Source organism: Octopus bimaculoides, chromosome 1 (genome assembly GCF_046866305.1).
Source record: "Octopus bimaculoides isolate indiv1 chromosome 1, ASM4686630v1, whole genome shotgun sequence".
Taxonomy (NCBI): domain Eukaryota; kingdom Metazoa; phylum Mollusca; class Cephalopoda; order Octopoda; family Octopodidae; genus Octopus; species Octopus bimaculoides.
The window spans coordinates 182,437,941-182,463,686 of record NC_142928.1 but is presented as its reverse complement, the minus strand read 5'-3'; the positions used below and the strand labels follow the sequence as shown (position 1 = coordinate 182,463,686).

The following is a 25,746-nucleotide window of genomic DNA, read 5'->3' as shown; positions in this document are numbered from 1 at the left end:
CAGATCCGTCTGGTTTCCTTGAATGTTTCTTAAGCCAAGATGAGTGTTGGGTTCATCACTTGGAACCAGAGACAAAGAGACTATCCATGCAATGGAAACACCCTTCTGCATCTGCTCCAACATCATTTTGTCTGCAAGGAAAGTAATGGCCTCAGTTTTTTGGGGGATGCAAAAGGCAGGAGTGTGTGGGCTGCAAAGGGAAGTATGTTGAAAGTTAAACCTCATTCAGTCACATTGCATGAGAGTATCTTGGTCAGCATATGAACTTTTCAGCTGACCCTCATATCATAGATCAGTTCATGCTAGGCATAGCATACTGTGTTATCCTGGATCAGTGATGAATGAATCTGTGATAAACGAGGCACATGTAATAATAATAATAATAATAATAATAATAATAATAATAAATAACAATAATTTCTTTATGTCATGATTTACTATTCATTTCTATCTCATTAGGTCGTAATTGTGAATTATTTTTTGACTACTGCACCAATTCAACTGGACGCTGTCAAAATGGTGGCACCTGCAAGTCTGACCCAAAAGAGAAATTTGTATGTAGTTGTAAAGTTGGTTTTACAGGTATTTACATATATATATTCAGAAAAAAATTTTGGAAAAATGTTATTGATACAGTCACAATATTTAAAAAGAGATTTTCTTAAAATATAAATTATCAAATATCTAAAAACATCTTTAAAAAAAAAATGGCATTCATGTTGCGCTTAAGTGCGTTCTTGTTTAATAATCTGTGATTCTGTTTTCTTCAAATATTTCTTAAAGAAAATCTTTCTGAATATTAATAAATGAATAAATATATATATATATATATATATATATATAAGATAGCAGAGATCAATGAAAACTAGTCAAGTTTTTCTTGGGTTTGCTCTACAGAGAGAATATAAATTGCAGTTTTGATTGATTTCATTTCAAGATACAATTTCCTCAAGAAATAAGATTTAAAGTTCTGATTTGTTTTGTAGTAAATTCAAAGGTTCGACTTTTAAACAGCATAAGCTAGACACGCCTGCAGGATAGCTTATCTCCCTTTATCTTGATCTGGGAGGCCTCATTCTCTCAAGATCTCTGGCTATCATCAGTATCAATGTTGTGGAGACAATTGACCTTGTCTGGTCAGAATAAATTAATATTTATAAAACTTTTTGAACTAAAGATAGAGATTATATTACTGCTAGTTTATAGGAATATAATTTTCTTCTCATCCTACGTTAAGAACTTTTTTCCTAGTCACCAAGAAATTCTACTTTTGGACACAAGATAGATATAATGGACTGACCCAACCATACTCTATTACTAATATTTATATTATTGACTCTAATGTAATGAAAGGCAACATTGACTCATACAGCTGCTCAAAACTAATTTTGTCAAAGGATCTAATAGCCATTTCTTCATGGAAATTATAATTATTGTAACTGATTGTATTTTCATCATAAATTTGTTTATCACTTCTAACCACTGGAAGATGTCGAAGTTGTTTTCAGTTTTTTTTCTCCATCTCTCAATGTTATAGTCACTTGAAAAAGATATAAAGTTTGCTAGTCTATTTTAGCATTATCGGATTTAAATCTAACATTGTAAGCTGATGCAACACTATGAAATTTGTACTTAGTTCCTATTTATATCAGTTTAACCTCCTGTCAGCTTTGATCTAGCAGACTATGATCAATGGTATTCCGTATGTCATTATCTTCTTCTTTTTGTATATTTAAGACTGTATTGTTGAATGCATTGTTGCTTTTTGAAAGAGACTAGGGTGCTATTTGAGGGAAACCTGGCATCTGTGTCTAGTTAACTGCTTGGATGAATTTATACATCAAATGACATATTGTAACCAATGTGAATGAGGAGTTGCAAAATTTTTCCACTGAATCTGAAATTTCTTATCTTCTCTGACTTAGGTAAAAACTGCGAGATTAACATCGATGACTGTGTCAACAATCCGTGTCAGAACAATGGAACATGTGAAGATGGCATCAATTCATACAACTGTTCATGCATCAATGGAACAGAAGGCAAGAACTGTGAGATCGATATCAATGAATGTGAAAGCAATCCTTGTAAAAACTTTGGTCAATGCAAAGATCTTTTGAATAGGTAAGGTTACAAGTTTTGATCTTCATTAACCCTTTAGTATTTAGATCACTTTTTCCATATTAGCATAGTTTGACTGAGAGCTACTGAGGTCGTAGTCCATGTCCGTCTTGTTACCAGCCCTTGGTTTTTTTTAAGTAAAATATCTTCTGTCCACTGGTCTTCTGATGTACAACTAGTACTTATACTTACCAACACATCAAGACACCTTCAGTCAGTGACACAGAAACACAATCAAGTATCTCAGCATGAAGAATACAAATTCTTCTGAATTTCGGACAAGGATTTACCCTCAACAGTGTTTTTACTATACCCCTCTAAGACAATTACCCCCACCCCATTGGACAGTTCCCCCTAGGACAATTACCTCTCTTGGTTAATTACACCCCCACCAATATATTAAGAAGTTTTAAATCATCTGTTGTCCTCAGGAGTAATTGTCCTTGGGGGAAGGGCAGTTATTATCTTGGGGGAAAGGGCGGTTATTGTCCATGGGGGTTAGATGTCCTATACTCGTTTTTACTCTCTCCTTTTTATAAATAAACAGTGCAATATTAGGGCTCAATCTATCAGCTAATATTTCTAATTTAGGCACAAGGCCAGCAATTTAAATGGGAGGCAGTTAGTTGATACCATTGACCATAGAACTTGACTGGTATTTTCTTGGGAGCATAGACACATATTTAAAGAATTAGTATACCTACTAGGAACAAATGCATATATTAACTTAGAGTCAGTACACATGCCTACTCATACATTATGCATGGTTGTGTGGTAAGAAGCTTGCTTCCCAACCACATGGTTTTGAGTTCAGTCCCGCTGCATAGCACCTTGGGCAAATATCTTCTACTATAGCCTTGGTCCCACCAAAGCCTTGTGAGTGGATTTGGTAAACGGAAACTGAAAGAAGCCCATCATATATCATCATCATCATTTAATGTCTGTTGTCCATGCTGGCATGGGTTAGACAGTTTGACCAGGGCTGGTAAGTTGAGGGGCTGTACTAGACACTAGTCTGATTTGGCATGGTTTCCACAGCTGAATGCCCTTCCTAATACCAACCACTCCGAGAATGTAATGAGTGCTTTTACAGGCCACTGGCACAGATATCAGTTAGCATGACACCAATATTTGTCACAACTATGATATCACTTGGCTTGATGGGTTTTCTAAAGCATGCCATTTGAACCCAGGTTCAAAATTTCCCCAAGACACCTGATGAAGGCTGGAGGGTATATCAGCCGAAATGTTGTGTTAACAACAAACAAGATGAGGACAAATATCCATCATATGTAAATAATGTATATCATTCCTCATCTCTTAAATATAAAACTGTATTATCTAAATGAATAGTATATCTCAATAGCAACAGTGTGCAATAAGATCCATGATGGTAGAGTCCAAGAAATGTAAAGTTCCAATGATAAGCTGAGTGGAATGATGGTAAAGTGGATAAGGAAAGGTAGAAAAGGTCTGAGAAGAAGGTAAGAGAGATAAGGGTCTATGAGAGGAGGAAGTTGAGTCAGGCAGGATCAAACTGGGTTAAAATGTACAGAAAACAAAAGACAAAGACAAGTGAGGGACAGTCATTTCATCATTCAAAACTGTTAATCCTGACACATTTTTTCTCTCTCTCTCTATCATAATCATCATCGTTTAACATCTGCGTTTGATGCTGGTATGGATTGGATGGTTTCATGGGAGCTGGCCTGGCAGGATCCTGCACCAGACTTCTGTGTCTGTTTCAGCAGGGTTTTTATGGCTGGATGCCCTTTCTAACACCAGTGACTCGATAAAGTGGACTGAGTTCTTTTTACATGGCACAAGCACGGTCAGTTTTGGCATGGTTTTTACAACTGGATGCCCTTCCAAATGCCAGCCACTTTACAATGTGGACTGTATGATTTTTAAGTGGCACCAACACTGGCAGGGTCACCAAGTAACTTGCAAAACAAAGATCTTTTGAGAGGGGAGGGGGCATTGGAGGAGGTGATGAAAGATTATAGTGAGACAAAGAGATAGAAACAGGTTTCTTGCTGTAGAGAAGGTACATGGCTACCCAGCCAGGGAGAGAGAGAAGAACGAGGACAGAAACAGGTGTGCTGCTGTAAAGGAGATACATGGTCTCTCCATTTTATTTTCTTCAAAGACTTTTCTGTTCTTCTGAGCATCAAACTAATACACCTGCTTGTTGTTCCCTCACCTGTCCTTAGTTTTCTGTACATTTGAACCAGTGTATCTCATTGGCTGGTAGTCAATGGATAGCAGTGAAATGGAGTGTGAGTAGACAATGAAAAGACTTGCGAAGCTTGTTATTATTGCAATAAATGAGTGATGCCAATGCCACCGACAGATCAGATGTTTGTGATAATAATATCTCATTTTCTTTACTTCAGATATCAGTGTAATTGTACAGACACTGGCTTCACAGGACCAACATGTTCAAAGAACATTGATGATTGTCTCAGCAATCCATGTCAAAACAATGCATCTTGTATTGATGGTGTGAAGGTATTAAATATTTCATAATTTCACTTTTGTCTGTGATGTTGTGTTGTGTGATGTGTAATCCAGTGTGGTGTGTTGTTGTGTAGTGTATTGTATGGCAAAGTGGTTGTGAGGTGCAGTGTGTAGTACTGGGTATTCTTTAGTTGTCTTATACTGTTATGTTAATTACTAACATTGAAATATGAGATCACAAGAATCCTGTGCACTAGGGTGACTATATATATATATATATATATATATATATATATATATATATATATATATATATATATATATAATAATATTCGGGACAAAATCCAAAATTACAGGTAAAAAACTCAATTAAAATCAATTTATAAAAAATTAAAATTAAATTGAGCCTTATAGATAAAGTATATATAAAATATATAGTTTTATTAATTTTTCTATATGTGATAGTGGATTTTCATCGATGAGTTCTTGAAAATTGGTTATTTTCCCTAAAACTATATATTTTATATATATATATATATATATATATATATATATATATATATATAACAGGTTCCCAACAGACAGCCTCTCACAGCTTCACTGTATTTCCAGTGGTGTGAGTCACAAGGTGTTAAACCTAAAATCCTGTGGTCATGAGGTGAACTTCTTAACCACACAGTGATGCTGCAGTGAGGGAGGCTAAATGGCTGGGAAGTCATTAGAGGAAAATACATAAAAATAACAACCAGGAGTGGCTGTGTGGTAAGTAGCTTGCTTACCAACCACATGGATCCGGATTTAGTCCCACTGCGTAGCATCTTGGGCAAGTGTCTTCTACTATAGCCTCGGGCCGACCAAAGCCTTGTGAGTGGATTTGGTAGACAGAAACTGAAAGAAGCCCATCGTATATATGTATGTGTGTGTTTGTCCCCCCTAGCATTGCTTGAGAACCGATGCTGGTGTGTTTATGTCTCCGTAACTTAGCGGTTTGGCAAAAGAGACCGATAGAATAAGTACTAGGCTTACAAAGAATAAATCCTTGGGTCGATTTGCTCGACTAAAGGTGGTGCTCCAGCATGGCCACAGTCAAATGACTGAAACAAGTAAAAGAGTAAAGAGTATTTATTATTCTTGTGATCCTTTTGTGTGATTTAATTAATTTCAATTAATATTATTTTTCAGAACTATACCTGCAAATGTTATAAAGGTTACAAAAGCGAGCATTGTGAGACAGATATCAATGAATGTTCAATTAATCCATGCGTCCACTCTTATGCATGTCTTCAGCGTTCCAACCAATCGCTATATGGTCAGAATCCTCCGTATTTTGACTCTCCTCAGTTTTCCTATGCCAATGCCTCTGGCTATAAATGCTTATGTGAAACTGGTTATGAAGGTGAGAAGATATTTAATTTATCAGTAAGGAACCATGCCCTACTGTATTTCATTAATGATAAAGACAATTAAATTTGTATTTCCTTTGAAGAGAGTTCTCAGTAGTAATGTCAAAAAAAACTAACATAGAAAGTGTGTTAATATTACTCAGACTGGTGTTCTCATCTTGATTGTTGCTTTCACTACATTACAGCTGTTGCATGCTCCACCCATCTTCAGGTGTCTTGTGTTGAACTTGGTTGTTGTATCAGAATTTTGAACCTAACACTGTATTTGAATAAGAAGGCAAAGAATAAGAGAAGAGAAAAAATAAACGAGAGAAAGAGAATATATAAATAGATATGTAAAGTAATGGTGTTAATTTTGTCATTAATTCTGTTGAGGTTTTTATCTTTCATCCTTTCGGGGTTCATATAAGAGCACTGGGGGTTCGGATAGTATTGTTTAACTCTCTCCTAAAACTACTGGCTTTGTGTCAAAATTTGAAACAATTTTATCATTAGTTTAAGTAAAAACTTATGAATTTTTTTTTCTAAAGGGAGACTTACCTGCTAGGTTGTGTGTGTGTGTGTGTGTGTGTGTGTGTGTGTGTGTGTGTGTGTGTGTGTGTGTGTGTGTGTGTGTGTGTGTGTGTATAAACTGTTAAAGAAATAGCAAGAAGCTGTGAAGCCAGATCTCTTTGCTGGGCCTCCAGATATTTATAGTGATATGGTGTATGAACATCCAGCCAGCCTATACAAGTATGGAAAAACAAATGTTTAAATATGTCTGTGTAGTAACATGCATGCATGATTATGATCAATCCACATCACTCCATAAGGTGCGTAGGGCCAGTTTCCCAGCTTCTCTGGCATCTGTATTCCTCTCTGGACAAGACACTGGTCTCTTGCAGCATTACTCATTTTTACCAGCTGAGTGGATTGAAACAATGTGAAATGAAGTGTTTTGCTTAAAAAACACGATGCATCACTCAGTTCAGGAATTGAAACCACAATCTGACAATCATAAGTCCAACACCACTAAGCAAGTTATCCATGCACCTCCATGACTTACAATTAGGACTATGATATATATACTATGCTATATATATATATATATATATATATGTATATATATATATATATATATATATATATATATATATATATACTATAGGTGGTGAACTGGCAGAAACATTAGCACGCTGGGTATAATGCTTAGCAGTATTTCATCTGTCTTTACGTTCTGAGTTCAAATTTCACCAAGGTCGACTTTGCCTTTCATCCTTCCGGGATTGATAAATTAGGTACCAGTTGCATACTGAGATCAATCTAATTGACTGCCCCCTCCCCCAAAATTTCAGGTTTTGTGCCTAGAGTAAAAAAGGATATATATATACTATCTGCTACTATTCCTTGATTGCACTGAAGGAATCCTTCAGATAAGCTGGCTAGCACAATATTAGAAACATGAACTGAACTCAGAAAGTAATGCAACATGCACATATTATTGCTTAATTCACCTTTACTCTGTTATGAGTATTTTTTTTTTTTTACCATTTAGTAAACTGTTTCTATCAGTTGATGTATTTTGGGAGTTAAAAGAGATTGTGGCCAGTCATGAAAATAATTAATGACATCTTTTCTTTATTTCTCTTTCAAGGTCATAACTGTTCCCAAGACATCAACGAATGCTTGAGTTTAAACTGTGTCCATGGTAACTGTAGTGATTACATAGGCTTTGCAAAATGTGATTGTGATGAAGGATATGAAGGTAAACTTTGCAATACAGATATTGATGAATGTTCCAGAAGTTATTGCCAGCATGGATCAAAGTGTTACAATGGCGAAGGAGTCTATAATTGTACCTGTTTAAAAGGTCCCTCAAAACCTTGGTATGGTGGAAAGAATTGTTCCATTGAGTTGACTGCATGCAATCATAACTCTTGCTTCAATAATGGCACCTGCAATCCATTCTTTGATGAAAATAACTCACAACATTATTACACATGCAGCTGTTTGCCTGGTTTTAAGGGAAAAGACTGTCAAGTCCTTACCACCATGTCTTTCAATGGTTCTTCTTTCTTAGAAACAAAAGCTCTTGCCACCAATAAACTGATAATAGAATTTCAATATCAAACAACATTGGGAAATATTCTTGTTTCCACGTTTGTATTACAAAATAACAAATACCTCACCTTTCAGCTGAGACAAGGTCAGCCTGCTCTTGTGAATGATAACATTACCAATTTAAACTTTGATACGGTCAATAATTCTGCTTGGCAATTTATTAAGTTTGAGTTTAATTCAAAAGAGCTCCTTGTACAGATTGGTGGCTCCTTGAAGAAGTTTGAATTGACAGAAGAAACAACTGGAGAAGTTTCATTTGGAAAACTGCACAGTAACTTATCACCAAATTTTAAACATTCAAGTGCACCGTTTATTGGTTGTCTACAAGATGTTTCTGTTAATGGGAATATCCTCTTGGCTACCAATGCTTCAAAAGTTGAACATGTCACCATGAGTTGTCCACGCCGTGACCAGTGCTTAAGTGATTCCTGTAATAAAAGAGGCGGCTGCATTGATCTTTGGTTTCAAAGACAATGCATATGTGACCGACCATATATTGGAGATACTTGTCAAGGCGGTAAGTTATGATGAGAGATGTTTCCATATTCTTTTTCTTGTTTCAGTCATTGGACTTTGGCCATGCTGGAGCACCACTATGAAGAATTTTTAGTCAAATGAATTGATCCCATTACTTATCTTTTTTTAAGACTGGTACTTATTCTATAGGTCTCTTTTGCTGAACTGGTAAGTTATAGGGATGTAAACACACCAACACTGGTTGTCAAGCAGTGGCAAGGGATGAACACAGACACACATACATTCATGTCTGTATGTCTGATTGTCTGTCTTTCCTTCCTTTTTTCTTCCTTCTTTCCTTCCTTCCTCTCTCCCTCCCTCCGTCCTCCTTGCCAGTAAGTAACCTTACAGATATGAAAAAGTAAATTAACAATCATCCCATTGCCTCCAGTAGCAAAGAGAACATAGCTCTTGCTTTTCCCAGTCAGTCATATCTGATGATTGCAAATTTATACCTCCAATTCTGCCAAGTTATCAGTATGAAACCATTCAGTAACCTGCTGTTATGAGACTAATAGTACCTCATATATAAATTGGTGAGCTGGTAGAATCATTAGCATGTTGGGGAAAAATGCTTAATGGCATTTTGTCAGTGTTCATTGTTCTTAGTTCATATTCTGCCGAGGTAGACTTTGTTTTTCATCCTTTCAGCACTGGGGTTGATGTAATTGATTTAATGCCTCCCCCAAAATTGCTGGCCTTGTATCAAATTTTGAAACCAATATTGCATCATATATGAGTGCCCGAGTTTTTTTTCTGACCCATGAAAATTTATTGGGCAACTGCACACACACACACAGACACACACACTCACTCACTGTCTCTCTCTTTCTCTCTCTCTCTCTCTCTCTATCTATCTATCTATCTACCTACCTATCTAGGTATGACTATACAGTTTTAATATGTACATTATCAATCTTATTTTTGCAGAAGTTACGGCAGGAACCTTTGCATTCAATATGACATTGAGTTTTTCTGAATACAACTTAACAACAATCCAAGACCAGTTACAATCAAACCTTGAGTTGTCCTTTTACTTCATCACTCGCTATAGTGATGGTCAGGTGGCATATTTTAGTGATTCTGACCAAACAGGAAGCACTTCTGGATCATTCTTCAGTCTGAGACTACAGGATGGCAATATTGTCACAGAATTGAAACGTTGTAAGGATTTCATTTATAAAACCCCAACCAAATATGATGATGGCCGAAAGCACTTTTTGGAAGTAAAGGTGTTTCTTGAAAACATCACCTTGGTTGTTGACTCTTTCAATATAACAAAGAATTTAGATGATCGATGTGTGTTGAACACGAGTATATTGACTGTAGGTAAGAAACCTGACAGTCCAAGTACTCGAAAGCGCAGAAGTATACAACCTGTTGAAAATTTCCGAGGAATTCTACAAGATATGGCATTAAATAACATGTCAGTTATCTTTAATGATAACTCCAGCAATATTGTGAGGTTGTCAAACACTTTACTACCAACTGCCACTAAAAACGTTCAGTCAGGGGCTGTTAAAAATGATCCTTGTCAGCTAGTTAAACCATGTGGCAACAATTCTCCATGCCAGTATTTTGAATTTGAAGATTATATGTAAGTATAAATTCCGTATTCAGAATTTGATTCATTGGTTTTAGGTTCAGTCCATTGCTGTAGCCTCCACACTGACCAAAACCTTGTGAATGGGTTTGGTAAATAGAAACCGGAAGAAAGTTGTGTGGTTAAGAAGTTCACTTCACAGCCATGTGGTTTTGGGTTCAGTCCTACTTCGTAGCAACTTGAGCAAATGTCATCATCATCATCTAACATCTGTCTTCCATGCTGGCATGGATCAGACAGTTTGATAGGAGTTGGTAAGCCAGAGGACTGCACTTAGCTTCATTGTCTGTTTTGGCATAGTTTTTTAATAGCTGGATGCTCTTCCTAATGTCAACCACTTTACAGCTTAGAATTGTGCTTTTTACATTTCACCAGTACTGGTGAGGTTGCCTTTGGTATAGCTTTTATAGCTGGATGCCCTGTAAATGGAGTTGGGAGACCAAAACTGTAAAGAAACCCACCATTTATATATTTGTGTGCCCCTATGAAATTTTGGTGGGTTGGGGTGGAGGCTAACCAATTTTATTGACCCCTACTGCTCAGCTGGTGCTTATTTTGTTTACCCTAAAAGGATGAAAGAAAAAGTCGACTGTGTCAGAATTTGAACTTAGAGCTTAGAGTCAGAAGAAAAAGCTCTAAGCATTTTGTTCAACATGTTAACAATTCTGCTATATTGCTGCCTTCAATGATTTTAAATTTTGGCACAAAGCCAGCAGTTTTAGGGGATAAGTTGATTACATCAATCTCACAGCACTGAAAGAATGAAAGACAAAGTTGACTGCAACTGAATTTGAACTCGGAATGCAAAGGGCTGGAAGAAATGTTGCAAAGCATTTTGTCAAACATACTAAAGATTCACAGCACTGGCATAGGTACTTATACATGGCACCAGCACTTACAAGCCTACAAGATTACGTAACTTTGTAGGTGCAATCCCATGGTGAATATGTATCCTTCATTGCACCAGTTGGTATGTTCAAGTTGGTCAAGGGATAAGAAGAGCTATATTCCCTTGACCAAACTAACATTGATGATCCAGTATTCAGCTTCATATGAGACACCACAGCTGGGTTTTAGTTATTTACAGTCATTACAACATCATTTCCTTCAACAACTACAAACAAGGAAGCTTATATGTGGCCACTTGACTTCCTAAAATTAGCAACCAAATCTCCTTCAAATTACACCCTATCATCTTAGAAGAAGGATATATTTGGCATTGTAGTTCTTGATATACAAAGATAAACAATACCAGCTGATTATGGAGTCAATGGAATTGACTTATTCCTCTCTCTTAAATCGCTAGCTTTTGCCAAAGTTTGAAACAGTTAAAACCCCAATCACAATCTAGAAAGCTTTGTACAAGCATAGGGTCTGATGTGAGCTGTCAAATCCATAAGGCTCAAGCTTAACTCAGTTATGATATACAAGTGACTGAGATCATTGCACTTCTCTCTGAACAGAATATCAGTGTTTTTGGGGTTAAGTTCCCAGCTTTTTACTGCAACTCATTTAGAGCTGAATGAACTGAAACAACATGAAATGAAGTGTTTTTTCTTCTCAAGAACACAACTCACTACTTGGTTTGGGAATTGAAATCATGATCTCAAGATGATGAACTCAACAAACTTAACCACTAGACAATATATCTTCATTGGAATTTTAAATGAATGTTAAATTGGCTCCACTACTTGCTTAATACTTTATGAAACTGGGTTGATGCCAGTGCCGCTTGACTGGCCCCCATGCCGGTGGCACATAAAAAGCACCCACTACACTCTCGGAGTGGTTGGCATTAGGAAGGGCATCCAGCTGTAGAAACTTTGCCAGATCAAATTGGAGCCTGGTGCAACCTCCTAGCTTGCCAGTCCTCAGTCAAACCATCCAACCCATGCCAGCATGGAAAGCGGCCGTTAAACGATGACAATGATGACCTCCTGGTAAGGATAAAAGGTAAAGTTGACCTCTTCAGGACTTGAACTCAAAAACATTTGTCATTAGCAGTTAGTTGTCACGATTATGGCTGTTCACGGCTTTGACATGATTTGCTAAGTTTTCTCCATATTGGTCAGTTCTTCATTTGAGTTTTACCTCTTATTTATGATCAATTCCTTTCCACTTCATATTCCTTTTTGCAGTATCTTTTAATCTCAGTGTAGGTCTTCCATGGTTTCTTTATATCCTTGCTTAGTTGCAAGTAAGGGAAGTAAAGGAGTTGTCTGGAGAGTCTGTTGTTGTCCAACCAACATAAATTTCTATGAATGAAAATTTCCATCATTGGAGGCAGACCAGCGTAAAGGGCCATAATTAAATACTGTAGGCATTTTATCTGATGCACTAATGATTCTACCAATTATTTTCTCTAACAACTTTACTGTTTACTATATTTTTTTCTTCTTTTGTAGTTGCAACTGCACTGCTGGTTTTACTGGTAAGAACTGCACAGATATAGACTTCTGTTACTATGCCAACTGTCCTAATAATACTCATTGTGGAAATACTGAAGATGGATATGAATGTAGGTGGACTCTGACATTTTTTCCCTTTATTTAACAGTAACCCCTCTCTCAGCAATAAAACATGTTTTATGTCAGTATTATTACATAATGATAATAATAATGAAAATAATATCAAGGCGGTTGTCTGGCAGAATTGTTAGCACGCTGGTTGAAATGCTTAGCGGTATTTCATCTGCAGCTACATTCTGAGTTCAAATTCTGCCGAGATCAACTTTGCCTTTCATCCTTTTGAGGTCGATAAATTAAGTACCAGTGAAGTACTGGGGTTGATGTGATCGACTTACTCCCTCCTTCAAAATTATAAAATTAGTGAAGCAAATGTCATTTATCTCACCCTTGATCTCTGACATCTGACAAACGCCAACCAAGATGGTGTGAATCAGCCAAGCTTTACCTTCTAGAAATAGCAACCCAAATGCTTTTAAATCGGATCCCAATGGTGGATGTTCAAGAACCAAATGAAAGGTAAATTTTCAATCCCAGGATCACCCTGATTCCAAAAAGGTATTATATGTCTGTGTAGAGCAAATGCTGACTGAGATACAGGGATCTCTGACAGACAGAATTTCGAGTTTATTATTATAGAAGTTACTTTTATAGACTGACGAACAGTTATCATTTCCATGATTGTTTTAAATGAATAAAATATTAGATAAATCCTTACAATTGCTCAATGCTACTTGTTTGTTTTTGTCATTTTAGGTTATGTAACAGCAACATTCAACATAACATCAAGTGTACTCTATGAACCAACCCCTTATATAAACGACCCTCAGAATTTCAGTGTACATTTCCGAACAAGGGAGGAGCAAGGCTACTTGTTTTCTGCAATTGATACAACTACAAATTCAAATTTTTCTGTGTATTTGCATAATAATATTCTGAAGATAAATGCTGGAAACATCAGTGGTGATGCTTCTGAAAATGTTACTGATGGTGATTGGCATTTTCTTGTGCTTGCATGGAATGAAAATAACACCTGGATTACAATAGATGGAGTAAAAGTTGTCAGTATTTCGAATGTTAGCATGAACTATACAACTTTGTTCACAAGAAATAACTTTACTGTTGGTGAAATGTTTGTTGGTTGCATGAAAAATCTGAGTGTCAATGGTAAACATCTTCCACTGTTGCTTGCCACAAGCAATAGCAGCCGTTCACAGCAGTATCGACTATTGCAGGAAACAAATATACAATTGGGATGTCTGAGTGCAGATGTTTGCCTCACCAATAAGTGTGAGAATCAAGCCACTTGCAAGGACATTTGGAACAAATATAAATGTAACTGTGTAGCTGGTTACACTGGGGAATTCTGTCAGCAAGATATCGATGAGTGTAAAAGTAATCCCTGTATGAATGGTGCCGCATGTAAAGATTCTCTTAATTCATTTACTTGTGACTGTGTCGATGGATTTGAAGGTTTAAGGTAAGTCTGTTTATATAAAAAAGGACTTTTTTTGTTAAAATTTTGTTACTCTTCATTCCTTTAATGAAGGTCTATATTCATATGCTTCTCTTAAATGTTATCATCATCATCGCCATCATCATCTAACATCCGTTTTCCATGCTGGCGTGGGTTGAATGGTTTGACTTGAGCTGGAAAGCATGAGAGCTGCACCAGGTTCCAGTCTGACTTGGCTTGGTTTCTATGGCTGGATGTTCTTCCTAATACCAACCATTTTACAGTGTGTTCTGGGTGGTTTTTGTGTGGCACCAGAACTTTCTTAACCCTTTTGTTACTATATTTCTGTTGAAATACACTGCCATTGTTTCACTTAATTTTGAAATTAATGAATAATTTACTAAAAGAGCTGTGCTATTATTAAGCTAGTGTTTGGAATATAAACCAACATGAAGTTTTGAAGGAAGGTTTTATTTTAAATCATTTTAAAACAAGAAATTTTTATAATAGAATCAGGGTCAGTCACATGTAGGGTGATCATCATGGTCGTTTAATGTCCACTTTCCATGCTAGCATGGGTTGGACGATTTGACTGAGGACTGGTGAACCAGATGGCTGCATCAGGCTCCAATCTGATTTGGCAGAGCTTCTACAGCTGGATGCCCTTCCTAACGCCAACCACTTTGAGAGTGTAGTGGGTGCTTTTAAATGCCACCGGCACGAGGGCCAGTCAGGCGGGTACTGGCAACGGCCACGCTCGAAATGGTGTATTTTACATGCCACCTGCACAAGGGCCAGTCCAGGGGCACTGGCAATGATCTCGCTCAGATGTCTTACTGGCAAAGGCCACACTCGAAATGGTGTATTACGTGTCACCTGCACAGGAGCCAGTCCATTGGCACTGGCAACGATCTTGCTCGAATATATAGAGTTATTTGTTGGTGAACTCCATATATTTTGGAGTTCATCTGACTTAGACAAATGTTTTTATAGAGTATTTATGACTATGGCTCAGTGGTCAGTGTGTTCAACTTACAATCATGAGGTAATGAGTTCGATTCCCGGTTTGGGCTGTGTGTTGTGCTCTTGAACAAGACACTTTATTTTTCACGTTCCTCCAGTTCGCTCAGCTGCAGAAATGAGTTGGGACATCACTGGTGCCAAGCTGTATTGGCTTTTACCTTTCCCTTGGATAGCATCGGTGGCATGGAGGAGAAGGCTGATATGCATGGGCGACTGCTGGTCTTCTATAAACAACCTTGCCCAAACTTGTGCCTTAGAGGGGAACTTTCTTGGTGCAATCCCATGGTCATTCATGACTGGGAGGCGGGGGTGGGGTGCTCTTTACTTTTTATAAATGGATTCAGGAAACAACTGATGATTAAAGACATTAATTGGTACTCAGAAAAGAAAAGATTACGCTAGAATGGACATATGGTTTAAAAACACACGCAAAAATAGCTATAGGTGCAAGTATAGCTGTACAGTGAAGTCATTGTTTCAGTCATTGGACTGCAACCATGCTGGGGCACTGCCTTGAAGAATTTTACTCGGACAAACTGACTCCACTACTTATTTTTAAACCTGGTATTTATTCTGTTGGCCCCTTTTACAGAACTGTTAAGGGATCTAAACAAACCAACACCAGTTGTCAAGTGATGGTGGCAATGGCAGTGGGACAAATACAGCACAAACACAAAGACTCACACATTCATACACACACACACACACATGGGCTTCCTCACAATTTCTGTCTACCAATTTCACTCACAAGGCACTGGTTGGCCCAGGGCTATAATAGAAGATACTTGTTCAAGGTGCCACATGGTGGGACTCAACCTGATACCACCTGGTTGCAAAGCAAGCACTTCTTAACCACACAGCACCTGCTCCTAGTGGAATGAAGGGAAGAATTTATTCCCAGACTGGAAGTCTGGCTTCAGTACTTGCAACAAAGGGGACTTTGCAAGAGGCACTCACAGGCTAAGCTTGGTATTAAACTGAACGAAGGATGAAGTCTATCATCCATATTGTACAAGGGTAATCTCAAAAGTAGGGTCTCCAAAAATATTTAGAAATCACAGAAACATTTATTATCAATGATGTTTACATCATCAATTTCAGCAGCACATATTCAAGAAAATGGTTTTTAGTACCTTAAAGCTTATGAGAGGCCCAATTTTGCAGAGAGGAGCCAGGGTGATTTTTTTAAAGACTTTTTTTGAAAAAAAGTGCACCTTTTATGCTATCCAACATAGGTCTTTTCTATTGGTTGACTATTTTGGAAGTTCATTTGAATATTACTATATACATGTCTCCTTGGCTACCATTGATTGGCAAAGATCGTGGAGAGGACCAGCAATAGCCATCACAGACTTGGACTTTGCAGATGATAGAGCACTCGTATCTAATGAAATAGATCAAATACAACAGCTACTCAGCAGAGTAGATACGTCAGTTGCTAAAATAGGATTGCATACAAATATCAAGAAAACCGAATACATATCTTTCAACCAATCAAATGATGCTGAACTTTTTGCTCTGAGTAGTTCCAAATTGAATGTTGCTGAAGACTTCAAGTACTTAGATGGTTGGGTGAGTAGTTGGGAAGCAGACATCAAGATCAAGAAGGCACAAGCATGGACAGCCTGTCATAAACTAAAGAAGGTCTGGAAATCCAAATTGCCCAGGTAAATCAGAATCAAGCTGTCCATTGCAACTGTTGAATCAGTGCAACTATAGGGACACTGACAAAGAAATTATCAAATGGGATAATCATCATCATCATCGTTTAACGTCCGCTTTCCATGCTAGCATGGGTTGGACGATTTGACTGAGGACTGGTGAAACCAGATGGCTACACCAGGCTCCAATCTGATTTGGCAGAGTTTCTACAGCTGGATGCCCTTCCTAACGCCAACCACTCTGAGAGTGTAGTGGGTGCTTTTACATGCCACCAACACAAAGGCCAGTCACACGGTACTGGCAATGGCCACGCTCAAAATGGTGTATTTTATGTGCCACCCGCACAAGAGCCAGTCCAGGGGCACTGGCAACAATCTTGCTTGAAAGTCCATTACACATGCCACGGGCACAAGTGCCAGAAAGGCGACGCTGGGCACAGGTGCCATCCCGATTTCGCTTTCGCTTGCCCCAATAAGTATTAAGGATGCTACAAATGGCCCTAAATGTGAAATGGCAGCAACATATGACAGAAGAACCTATTTCATTGTGATGTAAAAAGAGGAAAATGTTGTTACACTTATGTTGGCAACTTGATTGCAGACACTGGCTGGAATGTATCCAGGACCTTGAGGCAGTGATGATAGACCAAGAAGTGTGGCTGGTGGACTTTGTTACTATGGCCCAGGTCGGAATCTTTTTATAATACAAAAGTAATAAAATAATATCCTTCATTATTTGTCTTACTGCAATGGTGTTGTCTCCTCTTTCACTGTTTTCGGTAAAGTTTATTGAAACCCCCATCCACCCACTTATCTGTTGCTCCAGTGCCAGGTAAAAGAAATTGTTGTTGTTGTTGTTGTCATCATTGTTCTCAGTAATAGCTAATGTATTCTCCATGATATTTGGAATATTATATTTGAACCAAAGGATGTTAAGTACTTCAGATTTATCCAGTTCATTCTTGCATATTGTTCATCATCAACATCATCCAGTGTTTTAAATCTGGGTTTTGTCCCTGTTAACGGGAGTGGCCAGATCTATCTCAATGTCATTGCAACTGAGGCAGGCAGGTGCAGCCCACCTCAACCTTTGGGCTGGCTGGTGCCCATTCTCCCTTGTTATCATGAGGCTTTTTTGGAGCTGGATTTTCTACGGGGAGCATGCCCTTGCTTACCCTAACCTCAGTTTCTAGACATGAGTGGTCCCGAGACCAAAGCCTCTACCACGATTTTTAAGAAATGTGGTGGAAAACTAGCTCAGGAAGGCTGGGATGCCACTCCCTGAGACCCCTTTTGGAGCCCCCCCCCAATCTGTTGAAGCTTATTGTCATCATCATCATCATCAATTTAATGTCCATTTCTTCATGCATGCATGGCTGAGCTTGAGTTTAAGATGGATTTTTTTGTAGCTGGATGCCCTTCCTGTCATCAACACTCACCTACTGCCTAGTAATACTTCTCAATGGCCAGACATGATTTTACAAAAGATTGAAAATGAAGGAGACTGCTTGTGTGATGGTGACACTTGTTTACAACTATCATACACTGTCAAGGGGTCAGTAACACACACTGACACACACGTGCATGCATGCAGATACATACACACACATACAATCTCTCTCTCTCTCTCACTCCTTTTCCTTACCCTTATCTCTCAGACACCTCATCCTCAACAGTGTTCTACTCCCTAATTTTCATCTCCCTTTAACTCTCAATCCTTCCGTTTACTGTCCCCTATTCTCCACCCTCTCTCCATTACTCTCTCTCCAAACCCTCCACTACCCCAGTCTTTTCCCTGTATTACCCCTCCCCCCACTACTAACACTGCTTCTCCTATTTAAAATGTAGATCGGTTTCAATGTTAGGGATTATCTCATTTCTAGTTGATCCTGTCCACTGATTGAAGGATTAAAGTTTATTGCTGATGCTTCTTCATCTAACTGCTGTTGTGGCTTATTAGGCATCAAGCAGATTAGCAATTTAATTTCCTTAGCTTTGAATATAGATTAAAGCAGACATATACATAAGTTTCTGTGTTTGTCAATACACACACACACACTTGAATGTGAGTGTATATGTATATATATTCATATACATATACATGCACATTATTCACACATATGCACATATATACACACATGTACATTTACATGAGTACACATAAATGAAAGTATATTCACATGCACTTCTATCTGTCTGTGCATGTATGTATACTTATGCACTCATATACATGTCTATATGTTCACTTGCCATCCCCACCACACCTAGATAAAACAAAAAAAAGATATTCAATTATTAGAAATGGTAAAATGATGAGGTTGTGGACTAAATTCCTCACAGTTTATTATAAGTTCCTGTTTTTCTGGACTGGACTGCATGCAGACTCCTTTAGCAAGGCCAGTTTAAAAGTTGACCTTGTGTCAAGATGAGACAAACTGTCTGTAGCCTTGATATGAATGAGCAGATATCAGTTTAATCTTAATCCATAACTAACACTGGCCTGTTTTACTGCTTTTATGGTGGTTTAAGACCCAGGATAGTATGTCAATGTCTGACAGATATAGTTCAACTTGTTGGGAAGTTGGTTTATTTTTTGTTCTTATCTTATCACTTTGTGAGAAAGGAAGGGCAGAGCTCACAACTAATTAAAGGGTCTTTTAGATTGGTTGGTAAGAAGGGAGAATGTATCTTCAAACTGGAAACATGGTCCAAATGCTTGTAACAGATTCAATGAATTCTGCCAACAGCATACACCCCACAAGGACCATGCAGTGATGTTAAACAGAGAATGTGTTGTATGTGTTGCTTTTCCTTGGGTCCTCAACTCTTTGAAGGAGTCTTGTGGGTGCTATCATGATATGCCTTTCACCAAAATTTCACATTTATCTTTGTTCCAAACATCAGCTTGTGTTATTTTACTAAATTCTTCATTACTTTTGAAATTAATTAAAACAAAGGCAGTGATTTCAACAGAAATATGGTAACTAAAAGGTTAAAAGAGGAGATGGAGTGTTGTCATATACATATGAACAAAGAGTAGGGATTAACAAAAGGTCCTTGAAAAAGGGAAGACATTTATAGGTGTAGCCATGGCTATGTGATTGAAAAGCTTGTTTCCCAACCATGTGGTCTTGAGTTTAGTCCTTGGACAAGTGTCTTCTATAGCCTTGGGTTGACCAAAACCTTATGAGTGAATTTGGTTGTTGGAAACTGAAAGAAGCCCATCATACGTATGTATTTATATGTGTGTATATATATGTATGTGCGTGTGTGGTCTATGTGTGTGTGTGGTCTGTGTTTGTGTATGTATGTACACCCTTGTTTCGACGTTGGTTGTAAATAAACATCATCAACATCATATGAGCGAGGTTGTTCATTTCCAGTCTTCAAGGAAAAATTTCTGGTCAGGGGAAAATATAACTTTCCTTGGAAACAGGTAAATTTTGGTGACAAGAAGGGTTTCAACAAGGAATCCAGATCAACAAATTCCGTCTGCAAGCATGGTGAAGTGGATGTTAAATGATGATGATGATACAAAGGGCTTCTTTCACTTTCCATCTAGCAAATCCATTCACAAGGCTTTGGTTGGTCCAGAGCTGTAGTAAAATAACACTTGCCCAAGGTGCCACACAGTGAGACTGAACTCAGAACCATGCGGTTGGGAGGGAAACATTTTAACCACACAGTCATGCCAGCACCTATCCATACCTGCTCCTATTCATTCCAGCATGTGCATGAAATATAATGTGCACAACCAAAAATTGAAACCACATTGCATATTTTCTTGCTGGGAGCTTATCCTTGCTCTGCAGGAAATACCTGAAGACTTGTGTTCTTTCTAATGAGTATTATCATAATTCCTATGCTGTGAACATCACAAGTGTCTTCCTGCTTTTTACTAGAAGAATTACTGTTAAGAGGTTTAAGAAACTCTTGTTGGATTCTTTAAAGCTTCAAATATGTAAAGAAAGTCAGCTTTTGATTATGATGTTAATTATTCAGGCATTAGTATCTTTCAAACTGAATACATGTATAATAAACCTTCTATTTGTGTCTATACTTAGCTAAAAATATACAAATGTCTTTGACCAGTTTCAGATTAATCATTAATTAATTTATGTATTGTAATTCACCATTCGTTTCTTGTTCACTAAGAAAAGAAAATAATTTACTGTTTTGTTTTATTCTTATTCTTATTCTTAATATTTAAAAATTCTTTTTCAGCCTCAACTATTCCTCAAACTTCTATCTACTTGTAGATCAGTCACATATCTTCATTGTGGCTAGTTCTTTCTCTCTCTCTCTCTCTTTTTCTCTCTCTCTCTCTCTCTCTCTCTCTCTCTCTCTCTCTCTTTTTCTCTCTCTCTCTCTCTCTCTCTCTCTCTCTCTCTCATTGTATTGATTGCCACAGAGTTGCAAGGTTAACAGGCAGGATAAAAAGTAGAGGTGTAGGTGTATGTGAGGTCTTAAAGTGAATGAACACATTCACAAATAGGTCACTGACTGAGACAAGCCTACTCTAGCTGTTCCACCTGTAGTATGTCAGTATTAGCTTAATAGCCCCCTCCCTCCATTTACCCTTATTGTATGTTATTTTTACCTGTAGTAAGAGGCCTGTAACACTTTCATAATAACTTCCTTTAGCTTATATTTTGTCATAAAAAGTTTTTTCTGTCCAAGAATTATATCTCTGTGTCTTTCAGTGTTTTAATTTTCATCTGTGAGTAATTTAGAAGCTGGTTTTCTCTTCTCTCTTGACAACTGTCTCAGAACAATGGACTGTTATGCCTTATTGTACATGACATCTTTCATAAACCTGACTTATGCCATAACAGGTGCTGCTTGCTGCTACAGGCTTTAAAAGATATCACTTGCCTCCTTAGACTTCACAATCCTTGCTATTTTTGAAGTTTCGGCCTTGTGTGACTGCTGCTGCTGTTTCTGCCTGCCTGTCTGCCTGCCTGACTGACTAGTTAGCTGGTTAGCTGGCTGGTTGGGTGGCTGGTAAATTTACCTGTGACCACCTGACAGATTTACTTCATCCTATTAAGGTGTAGGAAACCCACACTGTTTGTAAGCATAGTACTTGTAGCTAAGCAATCTGATGGTTTTGTAAAGTTTGTCGGAAGAATTTGGTAAAACAAAAACAAGCAAAAACAGGAAGCTAAAACCAAAACTTCGTTCCCTCTACCTGTGATGATGATCTAGAAATATGTATAGTCTCCAGGAAACATGCTATAGTCATGCCAACTACTGACGGCCACCTCGGTATCTACTTTAACTTGGAGTATTGTTTAAAGAAATGGCTAGGGTTGATCTATCATTTACGGATAGATATCCCTACACAATTTTCTGTAGAAAAAGTATTTTCATGATTATTCTAATATTAATGGCTTTCGTCCCTGTCTACAGATGTGAGAACAATACTGATGACTGTGCTAACAATACAGTCTGCATAAACAATGGTACCTGCAATGATCTTGTAGCCGGCTACAACTGTACCTGTACTAACGAATACACTGGAGACCACTGTGAATTTAAGGTAGGTATTTAAAAAAAGTTAATTAATATCTAGCCTATTTTTTTTTCTTTTTATAAATTTTTATCTTTCTTTTTTCTCACTTTTCTAGAGTGAAAAATGTTCAGTTTTTGTGCGTGTGTGTGTATCTCTCTATTTCTCTCTCTCTCTCTCTCTCTCTCTTTCTCTATCTCTCTCTCTCTATATATATATTCTTTTACTTGTTTCAGTCATTTGACTGCAGTCATGCTGGAGCACCAGCTTGTCCAAGGTGCCACACAGTGGGACTGAACGCAAGCTACTTGCCACACAACCACTCCTGTGCCTGACACACATGCATGCATATATACACTGACATACACACACACACACACACACCCCCTTATAAAAGTTTGACACTGGAAAGAAAAGTTAGCTCCATTGGCTACATGTGTTTCATTCAATGCATATCAAACATTTTTTTTCTTCCCTACATCCATGTAAAGTTCTTTTGTTTAGACAATTTTTTTATTGTTCAAAACATGTTTTCATGCTGACATATTTTACTCCCATTACAATGTGAACATGTTAATATTTGTCGAAGTACAAATAAGTAATTTGACGTTTTATTTTTACTTCCTTTTTTCTTTTAGAATTAGTAGATGTACCAGATTACATATACTTGTTTTGTTTGTTTTAAAGACTCTGGTGACTTAGGGATTTTTGTAACCAAATGACATATGCCTATGTTTATGGGTGTGTTTGTAAAAATACAACTAAAATACCCTTGTGATATTTCAGTTATGAATTTAATGTAATACATAGTTTTAGCTACCTGACAGACAATGAACTAAGTTGTGTAAATAAGTTGTGTTCAAATAAAATTTTAGACTATGGGTGATGCCAGTGAGTAAGTCTTTATGCAGTTACTTGATCTGCTAGAGAGACCAAATAAATCTACTTCTAATCATACATAGTCTTACAGAAAGGAGGGAGAGATTGTATGGATTGTTTCTGAGTACATTATTGTTGTTGCCTTGGTAGTTTTGTGGGTGAGAAAACTTGTGTAGACAGCAGCATGGAACCTCCTGAAACAAGGTTCAATCTTTCCCAGGGCCTACAACTGTGGGGTTGTACTAAATTTTGCAATCAAGCTACTTCAGCATGACCACAGCCTGTAGCTGCGGCCATTACTAGAATAATAGAATATACTCGTAGTAAAGATGGGACAGTCATGGCTGGAAAGCCTTTGAACATGGTTTGCATAGCCAGGCTAACCTTTACATTAAATATCAGTATCTGCAGTGGGATTAAACTTATGTTTGAGGGTTTAGGTCTTTAAGCATATAGCACAACTATTCTTTAAAATTAATTTAAATTTCACAGATAGGGTTATAATGGTCTATTGCTCTACTGGTTTGTTATAAGTTTATTGTTTGTATATTGAAAGCTAGCTTCTCCACTTTGGTTAAAGTAACCACAGGTGAATGATCAGGGGATCTTTACTAGCACAAGGTATTTAAATATAGTCTCAAACTCGGTCATAGTTCCCAGTTTTGAAAGTTTTCTTTTCTGTTCAGTAGTGTATATGTGTGTATATATGTGTGTGTGTGTGTGTGTTTGTGTGTATGATATAGTTACGGAGACTCACATACAGGACTTCAAGTTTCTGTTCTTCCTCAGCTGTCACAGCTCTAGTGCCTATAGAACCATCAGTTACTTTGATGGTGCTAAGGGCACCAGGTTTACAACATCTGAAGAAGTGTGATCATCATATCATTGACATAGAAACATGAAGTTCTGTATGTGAATCTTCATAACTGTATCATTCAACAATTATGGTCCTCCATTTCCAACAGTATTGAGGTCTACCTCTTTCGCTGTCACACACAGTTTGTGTGTATGCATGCATGTGTATGTGTGTGTGTGTGTGTGTGTGTGTGTGTATTTTATTTGTCTCAATCGTTGAACTGCAGCTATGCTGGTGCACTGCTTTGAGAGGGTTTAGGTGAAGAAATCAACCGAAGTATCTATTTTTAAATCTGGTACTTAATTCTGTTTGTCTCTTTTGCTGTTGTTCCACTGAGTTATGAGGGTGTAAACAAACCAACATCCGTTGTCAAGCAGTAGACGGGGACAAACAAAGACACGCGCACACTCATGCACATTAACACTCTGTGGCTTTCTGGTAAGAAGCTTGCTTCCCAACCACCCGGTTCCAGGTTCAGTCCCACTACATGGCACCTCTTTTGTTATGGCTTCATGTCGACCAAAGCCTTGTGAGTGGATTTGGTAAATGGAAATTGAAAGAAGCTTGTCATATATATATATATATATATATACATATATATATATATCTGTAAAAATATGTGACACTTATTCAGTAGCCATGATAAAACTCTGAGTTTCCGATGCCTGGGCGGTGTTCCGCTCCGACCATCTCTTCAGTTATCCAGCCACCGGAGGTTCTATTTGAAAAACAACCGTTATGGGAGCCTCTTCAATTCTTCTGTGGGGCAGAGTCCTCAACCGGTTACTGGTGATCTTCCAAAAATAAGCCGTAGTAGCCCTTATGGAAAAAACCTTCGTACGGATACATTCCTCTATTTGCATAATATCGAGGTCTCTTTCTTTCTTTTGTTGCCATTCCTGCCAAATATATATATATATATATATATACATGTGTGTTTGTGTCTGTTTGTCTCTCAAAAGAGACAGATAGAATAAGTAGCAGGTTAAAAGGAAAAGTATTTGACGAAAATGTTTTCAAGGTGGGGCTTCAGTATGGCTGTACCCTAATGACTGAAATGGGTAAAAGACAAGATAAAAGATGTATATGCATCCACGCTTGTGCCTAATTTGATGACGAGCTATTCCAAAACATTTTCTGAATCACATGAAATCTGACTGCATTGTGAAGGAAAAATAAAGTTGTCAAATAGAAGGGTCTAATCATGATTTTCTGTAGCTATTATGTCTGTGACATAACTGGATACAGATGCAGCAGTGTGCTTAAAAAGTTCACTTCACAGCTACACGGTTCTAAGTTTGACTCTCACAGTGCAGTACCTTGGGTTAAGTGTCTTCTACCATAACTTTGGATCAATCAAGGCTGTGTGAATGAAACTTGGTAGATGGAAACTGTGCAGGAGCCTGTTGAAAGATCCATTCCTGTTTTGGTTAATAAATTTAATCTACCATCGAATTTAACAACATTGCCTTGCTATTTGCTGATCTACAGCCCAGCCTGTTGCAAGCATTTGGGCCAGTTCTCTGCTCTTAGGGTAGTTTCCTTTCTGTCTCTTCCACTCCCACCATTCACAAAGGACCTGAAAAGTGTCATGGAAGCTGCCTTTCCTACAGTAACTATACGTTAAAAACAAAAAAACAAATAATATGTTAGTTAATTCACAAAAAGGTTCCGGCTGTTACTCTTGCACATCC

The 25,746-nt window shown here is 37.7% G+C and overlaps 1 protein-coding gene across 8 annotated transcripts in view; it reads left to right on the top strand.

Moving 5' to 3' along the window:
- LOC106873032 (protein crumbs) overlaps window positions 1–25,746 on the top strand; it is a 207,477-nt gene that overhangs the window by 111,375 nt on the left and 70,356 nt on the right. For all 8 annotated transcript variants that reach the window (XM_089363381.1, XM_052972968.2, XM_089363392.1 and 5 more), the window contains 9 exons: window positions 460–582; window positions 1,926–2,121; window positions 4,515–4,629; window positions 5,761–5,974; window positions 7,615–8,598; window positions 9,528–10,194; window positions 12,606–12,718; window positions 13,422–14,145; window positions 22,218–22,347. In XM_089363381.1, coding sequence (XP_089219507.1) covers window positions 460–582; window positions 1,926–2,121; window positions 4,515–4,629; window positions 5,761–5,974; window positions 7,615–8,598; window positions 9,528–10,194; window positions 12,606–12,718; window positions 13,422–14,145; window positions 22,218–22,347 — 3,266 coding nt within the window. The remainder of the gene's footprint in view (window positions 1–459; window positions 583–1,925; window positions 2,122–4,514; window positions 4,630–5,760; window positions 5,975–7,614; window positions 8,599–9,527; window positions 10,195–12,605; window positions 12,719–13,421; window positions 14,146–22,217; window positions 22,348–25,746) is intronic.